At 41.4% G+C, this 19,545-nt stretch overlaps 1 protein-coding gene across 1 annotated transcript in view; it reads right to left on the reverse strand.

The window, feature by feature from the left end:
- Positions 1–8,183: 8,183 nt before the first annotated feature.
- Positions 8,184–19,545, reverse strand: part of epg5 (ectopic P-granules autophagy protein 5 homolog (C. elegans)) — a 94,173-nt gene continuing 82,811 nt past the window's right edge. The window contains exons 38-46 of the mRNA XM_034170167.1: positions 18,983–19,158; positions 18,496–18,714; positions 18,193–18,402; positions 17,651–17,795; positions 15,795–16,037; positions 14,038–14,251; positions 13,685–13,903; positions 9,624–9,738; positions 8,184–9,535 (exon numbers count right to left, since the gene is read on the reverse strand). Coding sequence (XP_034026058.1) covers positions 9,353–9,535; positions 9,624–9,738; positions 13,685–13,903; positions 14,038–14,251; positions 15,795–16,037; positions 17,651–17,795; positions 18,193–18,402; positions 18,496–18,714; positions 18,983–19,158 — 1,724 coding nt within the window. The 3' untranslated portion in view covers positions 8,184–9,352. The remainder of the gene's footprint in view (positions 9,536–9,623; positions 9,739–13,684; positions 13,904–14,037; positions 14,252–15,794; positions 16,038–17,650; positions 17,796–18,192; positions 18,403–18,495; positions 18,715–18,982; positions 19,159–19,545) is intronic.

Here is a 19,545-nt window from a genome sequence, read left to right on the forward strand (position 1 = left end):
CTCACACATCCAAAGACACACACGTTAGGTGGATTGGAAACTTTAAACTGACCGTAGGTGTGTGTGCGGGTGTGTATGCATCATTTGTATGTGGCCGTACGACAGACTGGCATCCTGTCCAGGGTGTACCCCGCCGCACGCTCGGTGACTGCTGGGATAGGCTCCAGCCACCGCGACCCTTATTTGGAGTAAGTGGCTGAGTGAGTGAGTGAACAATACAGGTCTTAGAACAAAACCTGGAGGTACACCTTTAGCATATGCAAACACATTGGACATTGCCCATGGTTAATGACACACAGATAATAAATTAAAGCCAATAAGTGAGCCACAGCATCTACCATTTTTTGCATAGATCACCAGCCAAAACAGCACATTTGACAGAGCTAAAGAATTATCAATGCTGTAATTTTGTATTAAAATCTTCCTGAAACCTTATCTGAACAGACAGACGCTTCTGTATATGCAAGGTGAGTTTGAGACCAGTGCAGCTGTCCCATCACAGCAGCTGGTGAGCGGTGGACATTCCCTCGTGCATGGCTTTCTGTGCAGCTTGTGGCAGACCGCCACACGTTGTAATTAGCTGTGATGCACTGCAAGAAATACCTGATTCATCATAGCTCTGAAGTGGAATATATTGTTAAATTCTCCGTTAGGTGGACCTGACTTTTTTCTTATTCCTGTCAGAACTACTGTTGCATAACTGTTCAGACTCAGTGTGAGAGAAGTAAGCACATCACTGCAGGAGTACATCACGTACTATGTACAAACTGTCACTGTAGTTTGTTTTGTCCTCATCTTGAATTATCACTGATGACCCACGGAACTCCAAACGTGTGACGCTCCTATGCTGACTTTGCATTGAAAAAAATGCAGGAAAAAGTATCCCTGACCTGATGCCAGGTTACCATGGAGACACAGAAATCTGCCAGATAATGACTGCCAGGATGAGTGTGTGTGTGAACATAGTATGAGGTAAAGCAAACACAATAAATCTAATGATTCAGACTCGTCTGTCACATGTTCCTAAGGCGAGAAAACAGAAGTTCAACTAGACATTGAGACCCAACAGATGAGAGCTTGGCAGGACAATTTTTTTTCTCTCAAAACATGAAGAGACACCAGTGAGCATCTAAACATCTCCCACCTCCTCTCAGTTGCTCACAGCCTCAAAACATCACATCCGTTCCACCACCTTTCTCACATCTAGCCTCCTGTAACCATAGAGACCATGTTGCCTGAAGAGGCTTTCATCCAGACAAACATGGTGTCAGATGTCTGCACATACATAAAAAAGTCTAAACAAACCTTATAAGAGCTTTTTTCAGCCTCATGTTATGCAGAGAGAAAACAGCACAGCTGCCAATCAAATGACTCACACTGCAAGCTTGTCAAAATAAGATTCATCGTCAAGGGGACCACAGGCCGCTTCCGTGCAAAGGGTACAAAGTGTCTTAATGGCTCAATTCATAAAACAGGGTCACTTAGATGTCTTTGCACAATAAATGTTGAGCGATTCTTTTTTCCGCCCACTGCTCTCAAAGGTTCTGCATATGATCACAAAGATGATTGATGCTTGGCAAAAATTAGTCATTTCTCTTTTTAAAGGAAATATAGCCTTCTTTGTGCAGTATGTGTGTAGACGACTCCTCAAGCAACCTTGCACACCAATTCCAAATCACTGACTCATAAACAAGGAATACTTTTAACATTAAGAGTCTGGTATAATAAATGTCAAATGGCAAGCTGTAGATGTGCAGCACAATTAACAGAAAAATGTGATTGTTGGTTTTAATATAACATTGCACCTTCACAATCAAATGTAGTTGGAAACATCCTCAAGGCCCCAGAGTTATGACTGAATGCTAAAACAGCAACCGTGAGTAAAATTTAGGACTGAGATGGCTTGTTTTATACTTCTGTGATATATGTCATGGAGGTTTGTATCTTAGAAGCGGGAGGGGGCATGGTGAGCAGCAGATCCTTTCCATTTAAAGCAACAGGCACATTAAAAGTTTCTTAATGTTTTTTTTTTTCCGTGTCGAAAACAGAATTACTGGTAATCAAATGCTGCAGAGGAGTTTGACATGCTGACGTTCTGGCATCCTGCTCTGAACAGAACGTCATCTCTACCGCACATTGTCGACTGATTGAATTTACTGGCGCAGTGAAGTGATGCGGTTGAATCACAATGACATAACAGCAATAATGGAGGAGCTCATTTTTTAATATTAAATGTTAAATGCAGACAAATTTGAACACACAGAAAGCCCAGATGATTGATTTAATTTACAATAACTGACCAGTGAAAATTCCTCACCTTTCAATTAAGCAGACTTTCACCTGGCCAGGTTTGGTGCTGAGCTCTACCAAGTGGCGAGGGGAGTTTGGTGTGCTGTGTGATGTGGCTCCTTGCTGCCACGCCTCGACTTGTGCTCAGCACGGGCCAACCCAGTACCTGGTGCAACTCCACATTCAATTTTCATGTCAGCACAGACAATATTCATTTTAGGTATCAAAACTTGAAACCTGACATTAGGAGGTGCTCCAGGCCATCCATGGCCAATAAAGTGAGGACCGGACGGGGGTGTGGGCAATCCAACCAAGCTCTAGAAAAAAAATAACTTTTTCTTGACCTTTTCTAAGTAGTGTACCTAACTGAAACCTCTGAAAATTTTGCTGTATTTTGTTTATTTGATCGTTGTTACTGTAAGAATGTCGATCACCCCTGTGAATCTGGTCTGCTTGAGGCTTCTTCAAAAACCACCCAAGGGAGTCTCCCTATATATATATATATATATATATATATATATATGTGTGTGTGTGTTTGTGTGTGGATACACACACACTGGGGAAAATATGTATTTGATAACAGCTGATTTTGCAAGTTTTCTTGTTTCTTCTATTTTCTAATAATTGCGCCAACAGTTGTCTTCTCACCCAGCTGCTTGCCTGTTGTTCTGTTGCCCACTGCAGCCTTGTACAGGTCTACAATTTTGTCCCTGGTGTCCTTAGACAGCTCTTTGGTCTTGGCCATGGTGGACAGGTTGAGTGTATTTGACTGAGTGTGTGGACAGGTGTCTTTTATATAGGTAATGACTTCAAATGGGTGCAGTTAATACAGGTAGAGTGCAGAATAGGAGGGCTTCTTGAAGAAAAAATAACAGGTCTGTGAGAGCCAGAATGGTATAAGTGATCAAATACTTATTTAATTTATATAGCGCCAAATCAAATCAAATCAAATCAATTTTATTTATATAGCGCCAAATCACAACAAACAGCTGCCCCAAGGCGCTTTATATTGTAAGGCAAGGCCATACAATAATTACGGAAAAACCCCAACGGTCAAAACAACCCCCTGTGAGCAAGCACTTGGCGACAGTGGGAAGGAAAAACTCCCTTTTAACAGGAAGAAACCTCCAGCAGAACCGGGCTCAGGGAGGGGCAGTCTTCTGCTGGGACTGTTTGGGGCTGAGGAAGAGAACCAGGAAAAAGACATGCTGTGGAAGAGAGCAGAGATCAATCACTAATGATTAAATGCAGAGTGGTGCATACAGAGCAAAAAGAGAAAGAAACACTCAGTGCATCATGGGAACCCCCCAGCAGTCTAAGTCTATAGCAGCATAATTAAGGGATGGTTCAGGGTCACCTGATCCAGCCCTAACTATAAGCTTAGCAAAAAGGAAGGTTTTAAGCCTAATCTTAAAAGTAGAGAGGGTGTCTGTCTCCCTGATCTGAATTGGGAGCTGGTTCCAGAGGAGAGGAGCCTGAAAGCTGAAGGCTCTGCCTCCCATTCTACTCTTACAAACCCTAGGAACTACAAGTAAGCCTGCAGTCTGAGATCGAAGCGCTCTATTGGGGTGATATGGTACTATGAGGTCCCTAAGATGGGACCTGATTATTCAAAACCTTATAAGTAAGAAGAAGAATTTTAAATTCTATTCTAGAATTAACAGGAAGCCAATGAAGAGAGGCCAATATGGGTGAGATATGCTCTCTCCTTCTAGTCCCTGTCAGTACTCTAGCTGCAGCATTTTGAATTAACTGAAGGCTTTTTAGGGAACTTTTAGGACAACCTGATAATAATGAATTACAATAGTCCAGCCTAGAGGAAATAAATGCATGAATTAGTTTTTCAGCATCACTCTGAGACAAGACCTTTCTAATTTTAGAGATACTGCGCAAATGCAAAAAAGCAGTCCTACATATTTGTTTAATATGCGCTTTGAATGACATATCCTGATCAAAAATGACTCCAAGATTTCTCACAGTATTACTAGAGGTCAGGGTAATGCCATCCAGAGTAAGGATCTGGTTAGACACCATGTTTCTAAGATTTGTGGGGCCAAGTACAATAACTTCAGTTTTATCTGAGTTTAAAAGCAGGAAATTAGAAGTCATCCATGTCTTTATGCCTGTAAGACAATCCTGCAGTTTAGCTAATTGGTGTGTATCCTCTGGCTTCATGGATAGATAAAGCTGGGTATCATCTGCGTAACAATGAAAATTTAAGCAATGCTGTCTAATAATACTGCCTAAGGGAAGCATGTATAAAGTGAATAAAATTGGTCCTAGCACAGAACCTTGTGGAACTCCATAATTAACCTTAGTCTGTGAAGAAGATTCCCCATGAATAAATTGTAATCTATTAGATAAATATGATTCAAACCACTGCAGCGCAGTGCCTTTAATACCTATGGCATGCTCTAATCTCTGTAATAAAATTTTATGGTCAACAGTATCAAAAGCAGCACTGAGGTCTAACAGAACAAGCACAGAGATGAGTCCACTGTCTGAGGCCATAAGAAGATCATTTGTAACCTTCACTAATGCTGTTTCTGTACTATGATGGATTCTAAAACCTGACTGAAATTCTTCAAATAGACCATTCCTCTGCAGATGATCAGTTAGCTGTTTTACAACTACCCTTTCAAGAATTTCTGAGAGAAAAGGAAGGTTGGAGATTGGCCTATAATTAGCTAAGATAGCTGGGTCAAGTGATGGCTTTTTAAGTAATGGTTTAATTACTGCCACAGAACAATCGGAGAGAAAGAGTCTAACCAAATACCGGCATCACTGAAAGCAGCCAAAGATAACGATATGTCTTTGGGATGGTTATGAGTAATTTTTTCTCTAATAGTTAGAATTTTATTAGCAAAGAAAATCATGAAGTCATTACTAGTTAAAGTTAAAGGAATACTCGGCTCAATAGAGCTCTGACTCTTTGTCAGCTTGGCTACAGTGCTGAAAAGAAACCTGGGGTTGTTCTTATTTTCTTCAATTAGTGATGAGTAGTAAGATGTCCTAGCTTTACGGAGGGCTTTTTTATAGAGCAACAGACTCTTTTTCCAGGCTAAGTGAAGATCTTCTAAATTAGTGAGACGCCATTTCCTCTCCAACTTACGGGTTATCTGCTTTAAGCTGTGAGTTTGTGAATTATACCACGGAGTCAGGCACTTCTGATTTAAGGCTGTCTTTTTCAGAGGAGCTACAGCATCCAAAGTTGTCTTCAATGAGGATGTAAAACTATTGACGAGATACTCTATCTCACTCACAGAGTTTAGGCAGCTACTCTGCACTGTGTTGGTATATGGCATTAGAGAACATAAAGAAGGAATCATATCCTTAAACCTAGTTACAGTGCTTTCTGAAAGACTTCTAGTGTAATGAAACTTATTCCCCACTGCTGGGTAGTCCATCAGAGTAAATGTAAATGTTATTAAGAAATGATCAGACAGAAGGGAGTTTTCAGGGAATACTGTTAAGTCTTCAATTTCCATACCATAAGTCAGAACAAGATCTAAGATATGATTAAAGTGGTGGGTGGACTCATTTACATTTTGAGCAAAGCCAATTGAGTCTAATAATAGATTAAATGCAGTGTTGAGGCTGTCATTCTCAGCATCTGTATGGATGTTAAAATCGCCCACTATAATTATCTTATCTGAGCTAAGCACTAAGTCAGACAAAAGGTCTGAAAATTCACAGAGAAACTCACAGTAACGACCAGGTGGACGATAGATAATAACAAATAAAATTGGTTTTTGGGACTTCCAATTTGGATGAACAAGACTAAGAGTCAAGCTTTCAGGGTTTTGGATTAATTAATAAGCTGGAATGGAAGATTGCTACTAATCCTCCGCCTCGGCCCGTGCTACGAGCGTTCTGGCAGTTAGTGTGACTCGGGGGTGTTGACTCATTTAAACTAACATATTCATCCTGCTGTAACCAGGTTTCTGTAAGGCAGAATAAATCAATATGTTGATCAATTATTATATCATTTACTAACAGGGACTTAGAAGAGAGAGACCTAATGTTTAATAGACCACATTTAACTGTTTTAGTCTGTGGTGCAGTTGAAGGTGCTATATTATTTTTTCTTCTTGAATTTTTATGCTTAAATAGATTTTTGCTGGTTATTGGTGGTCTGGGAGCAGGCACCGTCTCTACGGGGATGGGGTAATGAGGGGATGGCAGGGGGAGAGAAACTGCAGGGAGGTGTGTAAGACTACAACTCTGCTTCCTGGTCCCAACCCTGGATAGTCACGGTTTGGAGGATTTAAGAAAATTGGCCAGATTTCTAGAAATGAGAGCTGCTCCATCCAAAGTGGGATGGATGCCGTCTCTCCTAACAAGACCAGGTTTTCCCCAGAAGCTTTGCCAATTATGTATGAAGCCCACCTCATTTTTTGGACACCACTCAGACAGCCAGCAATTCAGGGAGAACATGCGGCTAAACATGTCACTCCCGGTCCGATTGGGGAGGGGCCCAGAGAAAACTACAGAGTCCGACATTGTTTTTGCAAAGTTACACACCGATTCAATGTTAATTTTAGTGACCTCCGATTGGCGTAACCGGGTGTCATTACTGCTGACGTGAATTACAATCTTACCAAATTTACGCTTAGCCTTAGCCAGCAGTTTCAAATTTCCTTCAGTGTCACCTGCTCTGGCCCCCGGAAGACAATTGACTATGGTTGCTGGTGTCGCTAACTTCACATTTCTCAAAACAGAGTCGCCAATAACCAGAGTTTGATCCTCGGCGGGTGTGTCGCCGAGTGGGGAAAAACGGTTAGAAATGTGAACGGGTTGGCGGTGTACACGGGGCTTCTGTTTAGGGCTACGCTTCCTCCTCACAGTCACCCAGTCGGCCTGCTTTCCCGGCTGCTCGAGATCTGCTGGAAGGGAACTAACAGCGGCTAAGCTACCTTGGTCCGCACCGACTACAGGGGCCTGGCTAGCTGTAGAATTTTCCACGGTGCGGAGCCGAGTCTCCAATTCGCCCAGCCTGGCCTCCAAAGCTACGAATAAGCTACAGTTATTACAAGTACCATTACTGCTAAAGGAGGCCGAGGAATAACTAAACATTTCACACCCAGAGCAGAAAAGTGCGGGAGAGACAGGAGAAGCTGCCATGCTAAACCGGCTAAGAGCTAGTAGCTGCGCTAAGCTAGCGGATTCCTAAAAACGTACAAAGTGAATAATGTGTAAATCACAAAAATCACAGCAAAGCTGCCTCAAGGCACTTCACACAAGTAAGGTCTAATCTTACCACCCCCTAGAGCAAGCACACAGGCGACAGTGGTAAGGAAAAACTGCCTCTGATGATTTGAGGAATAAACCTCAAAAGGGGTGACCCAGTGCTTAGGTTATACTAATAAATAACATTTTTAATAATACAGAGGAACATCAAATTTTTGAGACATCCACACCGGCATCCAGGACAGCACCAGTTGGTTGGGAAGGGGAGGGGGATTGGGTCTTTAGATCCAGTCTTTGAGCATAACCAGTTTTGCAACTGCCGTAGTTGACCTTCAATTGCACTCATGGGTGTAGCCACACAAGCGTCAGCACAAGCAGGGGTCGTCCACACTGTCAGTGGGCCTTTCACGTGGCCCACTAACATGCAAATTATATTATATATATATATATATATATATATATATATAAAAAACAAAAAAAAAAATCATACAATATGATTGTTTTTTTTTTAAGATTCTGTCTCACAGTTGAAGTGTACCTATGATAAAAATTAGACTACTCCATTCTTTGTAGGTGGGAAAACTTGCAAAATTTAGTGTATCAAATACTTATTTTCCGTGTGTGAGTGTGTATATATATATATATATATATATATATATATATATATATATCTCATGTATGAACATAATGTATGTCACTTTTAAAATGGAACTTGGCTGAGCACCTCTGCCAAGACTTAGTTAAAATCTGTTGTTACCTCCAACAATAGGACACCTCTGCTGTTTTGTTAACACCACAGCATCAGTATCTTGCATTATGGTACATGTACTAGTTTAGAAGGAAACCACATATTGTGGAATATTATGCAAGTATTTGTACTCGGATAGATGGAGAAAAAAAAAAAACCTGCAACAGTGGCAGGCAATCATTGTGCCATGACATTCCAATATGGTGCCGGTCTTTGTTCGGACCAATCAGCTCAACAGGTGAATTCAATAATGATTTTGTTTCCTTCACCCAACGTAGGGAACTGCTGATGCGACTGTTTGGAACGAAGGCCTCTCCACTCCTGACACTCGATAGTATATTGTTGCACAACACGAGACTGCATGAAAAGAAGGTGAAGTAGCAGAGCAGACAAAATCAAGTTTAGTAGGAACAATGAAAGCACTGTTGGCTGGACATAAACATAATACTCTCAAACACTACGTAAGTAATCATTTTCTACCAGCAGCATATGTGTTCATGTAAATGTGTAAGCCAACAGTGCAGCTCAATTTAGCTTAGGAACTGTACTGAGAAACAAACCACGTCATCTACCCGTTTCTTGGTACGTCTTCCATCCATTGTAAGAAGACACAGCTCCACCATTAGATCTGTCCCCCAAATTATTTTTCAGTACCTCGGTCCTAAAGAGTAGTACTGAACTGTGATTCACCATGTCAATTCTTTTATCAATAAATATGTGCAATATCATAAAAAAAAAAAAAAAAAAGAATATCAATGATTCTGTGGAAAATCAACAGAAAAACAAATAAGGCCTTAAATGTGACAGACAACAGCATCAGGCTGGAAGAGGTTACATAGATGTTAGTAGATTTTAAAAAATCCTTGCGATTGGTTTTCATCCGTTGTTTAACGACAGCATTAAATGTCTTCACAACTGAACATCGATCTTGATGACCCATCAGCTGACCTCACTGTAAAATCCCCTCAGAGGAAACGTGTACAGCGACGTCTGCTGATGCAAGAGTAGAATCATGTTTGTACCGACAACAGTCAGAAACTTTGTGCTCCGGCACAGCTGAGGTTTATGGTACGTCCTCCCAAAGACTCAACATACGTCTGACAGTCTACAGTGAGCGTGTCCGTGTTAATGGATAATGTGTAGGTATTTGAGCTCAGGGTACAGGAGGTTGGCCAGCAAGGCCAGCAGTCGGGGTCCGTCTCTCAGACAGTGTCCTGGGTAGCGGATGAACTGAGCAGCTTTTTTCACTGAATCTTCAAATTCGGCATAGTACTTATTGCTGGGCAAAGCCTCCAACATCGCCAATGCCTGCATGCACCACAAACACAAGCAAACAGAGCTATTTTTAGGAGCTAATTACAGAGTAGAAAATGAAGACAATGTCATAGCAGCGTACCTGCTGTGCTTTAGTAGACAGCTGTAAGTCTCCGCTGGGCTGCAGCCGTAGTTGAGTCTCTGACAGCACCTGGACTGACAGGAAAGCTGCCAGACTGCGAACAACCACCCTGAACCTGCACAAACAGTGCACACACATGAACCACTACTTTATAGTTTTTTTTTGGGTTTTACAGTAGACCTGCATGACATAGAAAAAACATGAACACATTTTTTCCTGAGTTGCGTCAGGAAACCTGTGCCAATTCAACATGCAGATCCACCTTGGATTTGCTGTGGTGACCCCGAGTGCAAACAAGGGAGCAGCCGAAGGGACTTACTATATATTGTCATGTAAAAATTACAAGATTTCAGCAGATAACTTGGATATTTTGTAAGACTGGACTCATTCTAGAATGAGTACAGTGATTTTTTCATAGAAAGCATCTGCACAGAAAAAGAAAATAACAAAAATGTTTGAAAAATAACATTTTACTCTGCAAGACATTTTTGACAAAGTACTGGTTTTTGATCAACATTATCATTTCTGTATCCTAAATAATTACATAAAAGTGACATTGATTTGGTTTTTGCAACTACAGCTTCATAATGTTTTTCTCCTGTTTGATTATTTTCAGGAGAGTTGTGCTCCATGATGTCATGGAGCTTCTTTTACAGTCAAACACAAGGCAAAGAAAAGATACACTCCTTTTGTCGTGATCTTTCAGAACAAAAGTCCTGAAGATTAACATCATATACTTCTGAGGTCAGTTCTGTGGGTGTTGTTGGCACATAAGCTCATGTGTCCAGGAACCTCCATCCTAAGAATTTACTACTGACAGGCACAGAAAGCACTGGACCTTTGCAGCAGCCTGTAGTCAGTCCATCTGCTCATGCGATGTGTTCAAATACAGGGAATAAAAGATTTAGGTAGAATTTTGGCAGTAGTCTTTGGAATATGATGAACACTAAAATTTGATGTTGCCCATTTTTTTCTCATGATTTTATGGTCTGCTGATCCCCAATTTAAATTGGGTGTTATAAACCCTGATGTTTCTCACTTCAATTGGATCATTAACACACCAAATAAAAAAAATAAGTAAATATTTTGTTCAAATAATATTTTGATGGTCTGCAAACAAATTCATTCATTTTCTACACCCGCTTATTCCATGGGGAGCTGGAGCCTATCCCAGTGATCACTGGGTGAGAGGTGGGTACACCCTGGACAGGCCAGCAGTCTATCACAGGTCCACATACAGTTGTGCTCAAAATAATAGCAGTGTGTTTAAAAAAGTGAGTAAAGCTCAAAATCGCAGTAACAGCTTTTATTTCCATACATGCAAATGCATTGGGAACACAGCACATTCTATTCCAAATCAAAACAGGAAGAAAAATGTATCAGATTTGTTATTATTTTACAGAAAGTAAAGAAAAAGTAATATTAAGCTGTTCAAAAAAATAGCAGTGTTTGCATTTTTCTTTCTGTGAAAAAAAAAAACAAAAAACACAGGTGTCAGACAGGTGGCCCTTGTTTAAGGACAAACGCAACAAATCTTGTACATGCTGGTTGGGACTGTGCCACCCTTGCAAACAAATATGTTTTTGCATTCAGAGTTATTTAACATATGGTATAATCTAGAGCTGTGCAATATGTCATGTGAGTGCCTTCATCAAGATGTGCGCATGCAAAACTCTCACACTGTAGAACGTGATGTCAATTAAGGCAAATTAAACGTGCGGCGTCACCCTCCAATGATTTAACCCTATAACGCCAAGTGTATCATATTTGATACAGGATTTTCTGAGATGTCTGCTTCATCAGTGTGATATTTTCTCCCCAAAAAAACCCATCGTATATAATGAGATACTTGTAGTGCACAGACAAACCACCAGATGTCAGTATCTTATGCATCAGAGGGCCTTCAGATGAGACATTCATAATGGCTACCTGAAACAAGTGATCCACAGTAATTTCCCTAAGAAAATGCAGCATTTTATAGGTTTGAAATGTTATGTTTGCTCTGGATTTAAAATGTATGTTTTTATGCTAGAACGTCCAATGTAGCAAATATGATACAAATAAAAACTCATATATGCAAAAAGGTTTTTGTTTTTTGTTGTTTTTTGGTGGGTTTGTTAAAAGGTTCAATAAAGACTCTTGTTTCAAAAAATTAGAATTTTCTGACAATTATTTCACAGGGTGGGCTTTATAGGGTTAATTGCTTGAAACAAAAATCTTCTGTGACTGAGCTACAGGAGAGGTCTGACTGACAGGACATAATTTACTCCAATAAAGGGTTTGTGGTTGTGGTTTGTCACGAGTGAATTAACTTCATCGATCAATGTAAATATTTAAAACAAAATTCAGTAGACTCAGAAAAAGCTTGTTGCCAATGTTTCTGAAGGGATTTGGGTATTTCAGAAAAGTGGGTTAAATTTCCCCCCCAAAAAAAAGAAGAAAAAAAAAAGACAAAAACATGCTCAAAAATTTTTTTGTCACATTGTTTATTTATTGGCATAGTCCTTCAACACCACTAAATTCTAGTCTAGTTATTACTGTAATACTTTCATTGCTCTCTGTGTGCTTGATGAGCCTTTTTGAGGAATTAGGCCCCCGTCTGAGGTCTCCTGCTTTTCTCCCTTTATATAGCACCCCTTGGGCACCTATTGTGGTGTTTTGGGATTACCTTTCACTGCTATGCTGATGATACTCAGTTATACATGCCGATAACTGCTAGTAATCTCATTCACATAAAATCCTTAGAAGATGGCCTTGCATCAGTGAGAAGTTGGATGTCTAGAAACTTCCTACTTTTAAACCCTGATAAGACTGAAATGATGGTTCTTGGTCCAGTGAGACATCGGTATTAATTTGACCAGTTAACACTTAGCCTTTGCTCCTGTGTCATACATCACACTGACAAAGTGAGGAACCTTGGGGTAATTTTTGATCCTTCGTCGTCCTTTGGCCTCCACATTAGAAATATTACTAGGACTGCTTTCTTCCACCTGCGAAATATAGCGAAGATTCATCCCATCCTGTCTATGGCTGATGCTGAGACCCTGATCCATGCATTTATCTCTTCTGGGTTGGACTACTGCAATGTTCTATTTTCTGGTTACCGCAGTCCAGCATTAGGGGTCTCCAATTGGTTCAAAATGCTTAGGTGACGTAATTAAACCCTACGTACCGGCCCGAGCTTTGCGTTCTCAGGGTGCAGGACTACTTTGTGTCCCTCGGGTGAATAAGAAGTCTGCGGGTCACAGAGCTTTCTCTTATCATGTCCCTGTTCTGTGGAATGATCTCCCTGCTTCAATAAAACAGTCAAATTCTGTGGAGATTTTCAAGTCCAGACTTAAAAGATGCACTTATTTTCCCTTTCGTATGGCTAGCATACTGGCATAGTATAGTTTTACGCTTTTTACTCTTGTAATTCATTTTATTAGGAAACGGAGCGTGCCGCGGCCTCAACTTTACCTAAATTTTGGGTCTTTTAGTGAAGCTTAGAGCTAGTGGCCGGCGATCATCTTAGTATTTCCTGTTTTTCTTGTTGTTTAATGCTGGCAAATTATACTGTATTTCTTGTCTTTCGGATGCTTGATTCTGTTTTTCTCTCTGTTTAAGTTGCAGCTCCATCCAGAGATGGGTGTGGTATTTGTGCTGGTGGCCCTCCTGTCCTGTGCATCAACTACATTTCCTGTATATTTGTTTTGTGAATTGTTCTGTAATTTGTGTCTGTAGCATGGCCCAAGCAGAGGGTCACCCCTTTGAGTCTGGTCTGCTTGAGGTTTCTTCCTCAGAGGGAGTTTTTCCTTAACACTGCTGCTCTGGGGGTTAGTAAGGTTAGATCTTACTTGTGTTAAGCGCCTTGAGGCAACTCTGTTGTGATTTGGCGCTATATAAATGAAAATAAATTGAAATTGAAGGAATGTTAGTTCTCGTCACCACATTCCTCATCCCGTGATAGTAGGAAAGCTGTATTCACACAAACATCCTCTTCTACTCCATAACAACACAGTTCTATACTAGCCAGCATGCAGCCCTAACAGTTTTCAACCCTGTTAAAAACGAGTGCTTACTTGTTAGAAACAGGAGATCTCTTTCCTAAACCGATTGCCCCCAACAGCCCAGAGTTGAGTCTCTCCTCTCCCAGCTGAAGCAGCCGGGTTTGCAGTCGCAGCAGACCCATGACGACCCCCGACACTTCAATATGGCCGGCCTGCGGCTGCAGCTGTTCCACTGACAAATTCACAGCCTTGTGCCACCACAGAAAGAGTTTGGCTTCATCACATGGACGACTGGACACACAGCAGCATGTCTGACGATTAACACTCACAGCAGCACACGCAACATATTCAAAGGAACTTTAGGATCTTTGTTACCCACCCCCTTTAGAAAAGCCAAAATCAAAAATCTGAAATAGGCTTCAAACCTGGGGAAGACCTGATTGGTCCATGTGTTAATCAGAGCCAACATTCTCCTCTCATTGGCTGCTGTGTGCTCAGTGTTGAGACGCTGCAGGATGAAGGCGTACAGTGTAAGGAAGCTGCCAGCTGATTGGCTCTCAGAGAGGAAGTCGTCTGCTGTGAGCTCAGGCACCTGCAGTGATGCCAACACAGGACCCCAACCAACAGACTCCTCCTCCGCTGAAAGTGGAGAGAAGGGGAGGAAACACAGACAGGGCGGAGAAATGAAAACGGTTGCTTCTGCATCAAAGAGAATATAAGCAAGTGAAGAGGAAAAGAAGAAAACAAGTAACTACCGTGCATCCAGAAAGTATTCACAACACTTCACTTTTTCCACATTTTGTTATGTTACAGCCTGAATCCACAGTGGAGTATATCAATTCGATCACTCAGTTTATATGGTTGGCCAGCTCTACGAAGAGTCCTGGTGGATCCAAACTTCTTCCATTTACGGATGAGGGAAGCCACTGTGCTCATTGGGACCTCCAAAGCAGCAGAAATGTTTCTGTATCCTTCCTCAGATTTGTGCCTCAAGACAATCTACAGACAATTTGTCTGACTTCATGCTTGGATTGTGCCTTACCAAATCAAGTCCAATCAACTGAATTTACCCCAAGTGGACTCCAATTAAGCTATAGAAACATCTCATGGATGATCAGTGGAAACAGGATCCACCTGAGCTCAATTTTGAGCTTCATGACAAAGGCTGTGAATACTTATGTACATGTGATTTTTTTTTTTTTAGTTTTAATAAATTTGCAAGTAAATACTTCCCAGATGCACCGTACAGTGATCAAAACCAGAGTGTCAATGATGATCCTGCTCATAACGGCCCATTCTACCAACCTGACTTTGAATATGACCTTGTGCACAACTTCATCCAAATTGGAGGGGAAAAAAAAACTGTAAGAGGAGAATCATTTCTTCTTACTGTAGATAAGATACAGTGTGCCATGGTATAAACTCATCTGGCCTCTGGCAAATATAAGTTGGTCATTTTAGTTTGTGTGTGAAAAGGGGGCTGTCAAAAAAAAACAAAAAAAACTGTACTTAAAGGCTACTAACAAAACAAAAATCAGAATATTTACCTGTTGAGTGCAGAATGCCTCCATGATGATATGAAAAACACTTCAAGTCGTTCATAAAAGAACAATAGCACCAATACAGATTTCAATTTTTATGAAGATACTGCAAATTTTACATTAAGACATCCAGGAAATCCTTATCGATTAACAGCAATGACACTCCTATACTAAAGATCTACAATAGTGGAATCCCGCATTAAAGATTAACAACTTCATGATGTGATTTTTATAGATGCAACTTACATTGTGATGTGACTCATGTTTGGAAAATACGGTATATAAGGCTCAACAAAAAGATTTTTTAGTATCACTATACAAATTAAAGTTAAATAAGAAAAGACAGAATCTGCATCGATATTCCAAACTTCAGCTCACTGCTCGGAGATAAATTAAATGTACCAATTTTAGTCACCAAGTACTGCTCTTGCAAGATATATCTCTGTGATACAACAAGATAGTGTTATAGTACTGCAGGTGAAATGGGTCTGTATACGTGTGGCACCGTCAAGCTGTTGGGAGTACTCCTTTTAATATAAACAATCTGTTAGCCCCATTGTATTTGTATTTAGATTGTCAACGTCAGCTAAATAAGGTGGGTGGTTTATAAAAAAACATCTCTGGATGATAACTTTAGTTACCGTGGTTAAAGTAAGCAGTGATGCAGGCCTCCATGATGCGGGTCATGTGTCGAACTGAAGCGAGACTCCGGGAGCAAGCTGTGAGAAGAGGCAGAACAGGAAAACCCCTCCCCTTCCTGTCCAGCCAGGAAATGACATGAGCTGCAAGGGCTTCTCCTGTGGACACGCCCACTCCATTTAGTAACACCAAGGCAGCACTGAACAGGCTGCAGAACGCCATATGCCTCTGCTCCAAACCCGTCTCTGTGACAGAAATAAAGTGCCATATAAGGTGGTGATTTTAATTTTCAACTTCAATTTTTCAATTTATTTATTTCATTTATATAGCGCAAAATCACAACAAAGCTGCCTCAAGGCGCTTCACACAAGTAAGGTCTAACCTTACTAACCACTACAGGAAGCACACAGGTGACGGTGGTAAGGAAAAACTGCCTCTGATGATTTAAGGAAGAAACCTTAAGGTGATGACTCCATTATCTTATTTCTCTACATATTTGTGTAGAGCAGCAGCCATAGACAGGATTCGTCCCATCCTGTCTATGGCTGATGCTGAGACCCTGATCCATGCATTTATCTCTTCTAGATTGGACTACTGCAATGTTCTATTTTCTGGTTTACCGCAGTCCAGCATTAGGGGTCTCCAATTGCTTCAAAATACTGCAGCCAGACTTTTGACACGAAGCAGAAAGTTCGACCACATTACACCCATTTGGCATCTCTTCACTGGCCTCCTGTCCCAGTGAGATCAGATTTTAAGGTTCTGCTACTAACCTATAAAATTATTCATGGACTGGCACCCTCCTACCTAGCTGACCTAATTAAACCTTACGTACCGGCCCGGGCTTTACGTTCTCAGGGTGCAGGACTACTTTGTGCCCCTAAGGTGATTAAGAAGTCTGCGGGTCACAGAGCTTTCTCTTATCATGCCCCTGGTCTGTGGAATGATCTCCCTGCGTCAATAAAACAGTCAGATTCTGTGTAGATTTTCAAGTCCAGACTTAAGACGCACTTATTTTCCCTTTCATATGGCTAGCATACTGGTACAGTTTTATTTTACGCTTTTTACTCTTTTAATTCATTTTATTAGTAATTGGAGCAGGCCGCTGCCTCAACTTTACCTAAATTCTGGGTCTTTTAGTGAAGTTTAGGGCTCGTGGCCGGCGATCACCTTAGTATTTCTCCGTTTTTCTTGTTGTTTAATGCTGACAAATTATACAGTATTTCTTGTCTTTCTGATGCCTGATTCTGTTTTTTCTCTCTGTTTAAGGTGCAGCTCCATCCAGAGATGGGAGTTGTGTTCGTGTTGGCGATCCTCCTGTCCTGTGCGCCAATTGCATTTCTTGTATATTCGTCTGTGAATTGTTCTGTGAATTGTTCTGTAATTTATGTCAGTAGCATGGCCCAAGCAGAGGGTCACCCCTTTGAGTCTGGTCTGCTTGAGGTTTCTTCCTCAGAGGGAGTTTTTCCTTACCACTGTTGCTCTGGGGGTTGGTAAGGTTACACCTTACCTGTGTGAAGCGCTTTGAGGCAACTCTGTTGTGATTTGGCGCCTTCTGCTCCTACTGGCAATTAGGATGGGTTAAATGCAGTAGACACATTTCATTGTGCAGGGAACATGTTCTTTTGTGCATATGACAATAAAATTCTTTTGAATCCTTTGAATCCTTGAATAAATGAAAATAAATTGAAACTGAAAATTGAAGCAGTTTTGGGGTCCAGGGTCTTTTCCTGCGGTGCTTCTACACAAGATCAAACCCACCAAACATTCTGTTTCTGGACAGTCCCCTCCACCAAGTAAGCGACAGTCACTTGATAACTGATCAGTGGTAATAATGACACTGGGGAAGACAAGTTACCCGGCGGGTTGAACGTGATGACGCTCTCCAGCAGGGACTCCAGTTGCGCCTCCAGGCTGTTGAGATTGATGTTGCCTCCTTGTTCCAAAGTCACCAAGCACTGCACGCACCAGCTCATATACGCTCCAGCTTTCAGCGTCTCCTCCTGACAAACCAAAGGTTTTGTTTGTTGAAAATAAGCAGATGAATGAAAATTTTAGGTTCCTGTGATAAACAACTGTACACACGATGATGTGATTAAGTGTTGAGTTATAATCAAACAGGGTATCTGGAATTATTGTCCTGTACTACCAGCACATAGACTTTACATGAAATTTTCTAATATTCTGCCCAAATCACATTGTTCCTTGTAAGGCACAGAGGTGCAGACTGCGTGCTTAAATTAAGGGTTCACGCATCAGTAGTCAAACATCAAATCATTGTTATGGTGTCACAAATATAGTTTTGGCATTAAATGGATTGCAAACTTTGCTAAATATTGGTGTGTTAAAGGGCAGTTTTTGGTGGATCTGTCAAGGGAAAGGAAACAAAAACTGTCTCACCTTGTGTGGAACCCCATGAGGGCGAGGATGGAGCCCAGCGCTACTACGTAATGATTTCAGCAGCAGCTGAAGCGGAGAATCTGTACTAAGCAGAAAGGAATGAGGGTAGTGGGTGCTGACATATCCCAGAATGCCCTGGTATGAGGACAGGTCCAGCTGGTGCCAGGGTAGGGAGGTTGACTGGACTAGCAGACTGAGTAGGGGGGAGTCCTGGAGGTCGATTTGGAGGGAATAAAAGAATGAACGAGTAAAGAAGGGGAAAGAGGGACAAGCCTGTTAGAAAAACAAAATCCTGTGACTAACCTGTTGACTAAGGAGCTGTTCCTCTTTGGTCAGAAAGGCCAGCATGTAGAGCAGACAAACTAACATGGTGTGTGAGTCTTTCTGAGTGTCCAGAAGAGGGGGGTACACGGAGGAGGTGCTTGATGTTTGTACATGGTCACTTAGAACACTGAGCCAGTTAACATCACATAACACATCCCCCAGAAACATGAAACAGCTCTTTGGACTTCCTCTCTCCACCTGCAGCCAAACAAACACACCAACACGCCACACTCACAACACATACTTCATCTGTACTTTGCTGCACGTATGTTTATTATATGTTTATTCATTGTCTTGGGCCTTTTCATAGTATCCTACAGATCCATGTGGGCTGTAAGACACAGGAGCGCATTTATTATCAAGTTGCTAAGAACATCATTCCGGATGTCAGGCTAATCATATCATAACTGACGACACTTCACTGTGCTTATTTGTGTGTGTGATGATTCAGAGAGTTACAGCTTACATTGAAGAACTGTTCCATTAGGTGGGTGTCAGGGTGTAGGTGTCTCCATGGAAGACTGCGCAGGTGTGTGTGGTACAGGTAGAGCAGGTACTCTGGCGTACGTGGCGACGTGCAGCTCTCGCAGTACTGCATCATACATAGCCACAGGGCACCTCTTTGGCCAGGGAGCAGGCGATCTGCAGCGTGCAAGCAGACAGTTATCAACTAAAATAGCACACAGTACAGCGCAAACACACACGGCTTCACCAAGACCTCACAGTCACCCTTAATTTAACCCCCATCCAAAAGTACATGTTTCTCCACCAGATCTGGACTGTTTTCTGGATCTGGACCAAATTACACCTATGGGGAGGTAATAACGGGGTACACAAGCTCTGTGCATTGATTCTGACAAAAATAAAACATCTAGAAATGCCTGATCTTGCAGTTTCAGAAAGGGAGGGGTATTTGGTTTGAGTTTACTGCTTGTGCCCCACCCCTCCATTATTACATCCGTCAATGATGCAGTAAAATCATCTGTGTTTATTTATTTGTCTGTCTGTTAGCAGAATTACAACAAAACT

The sequence above is a fragment of the Thalassophryne amazonica genome, chromosome 5 (genome assembly GCF_902500255.1).
Source record: "Thalassophryne amazonica chromosome 5, fThaAma1.1, whole genome shotgun sequence".
Taxonomy (NCBI): Eukaryota; Metazoa; Chordata; class Actinopteri; order Batrachoidiformes; family Batrachoididae; genus Thalassophryne; species Thalassophryne amazonica.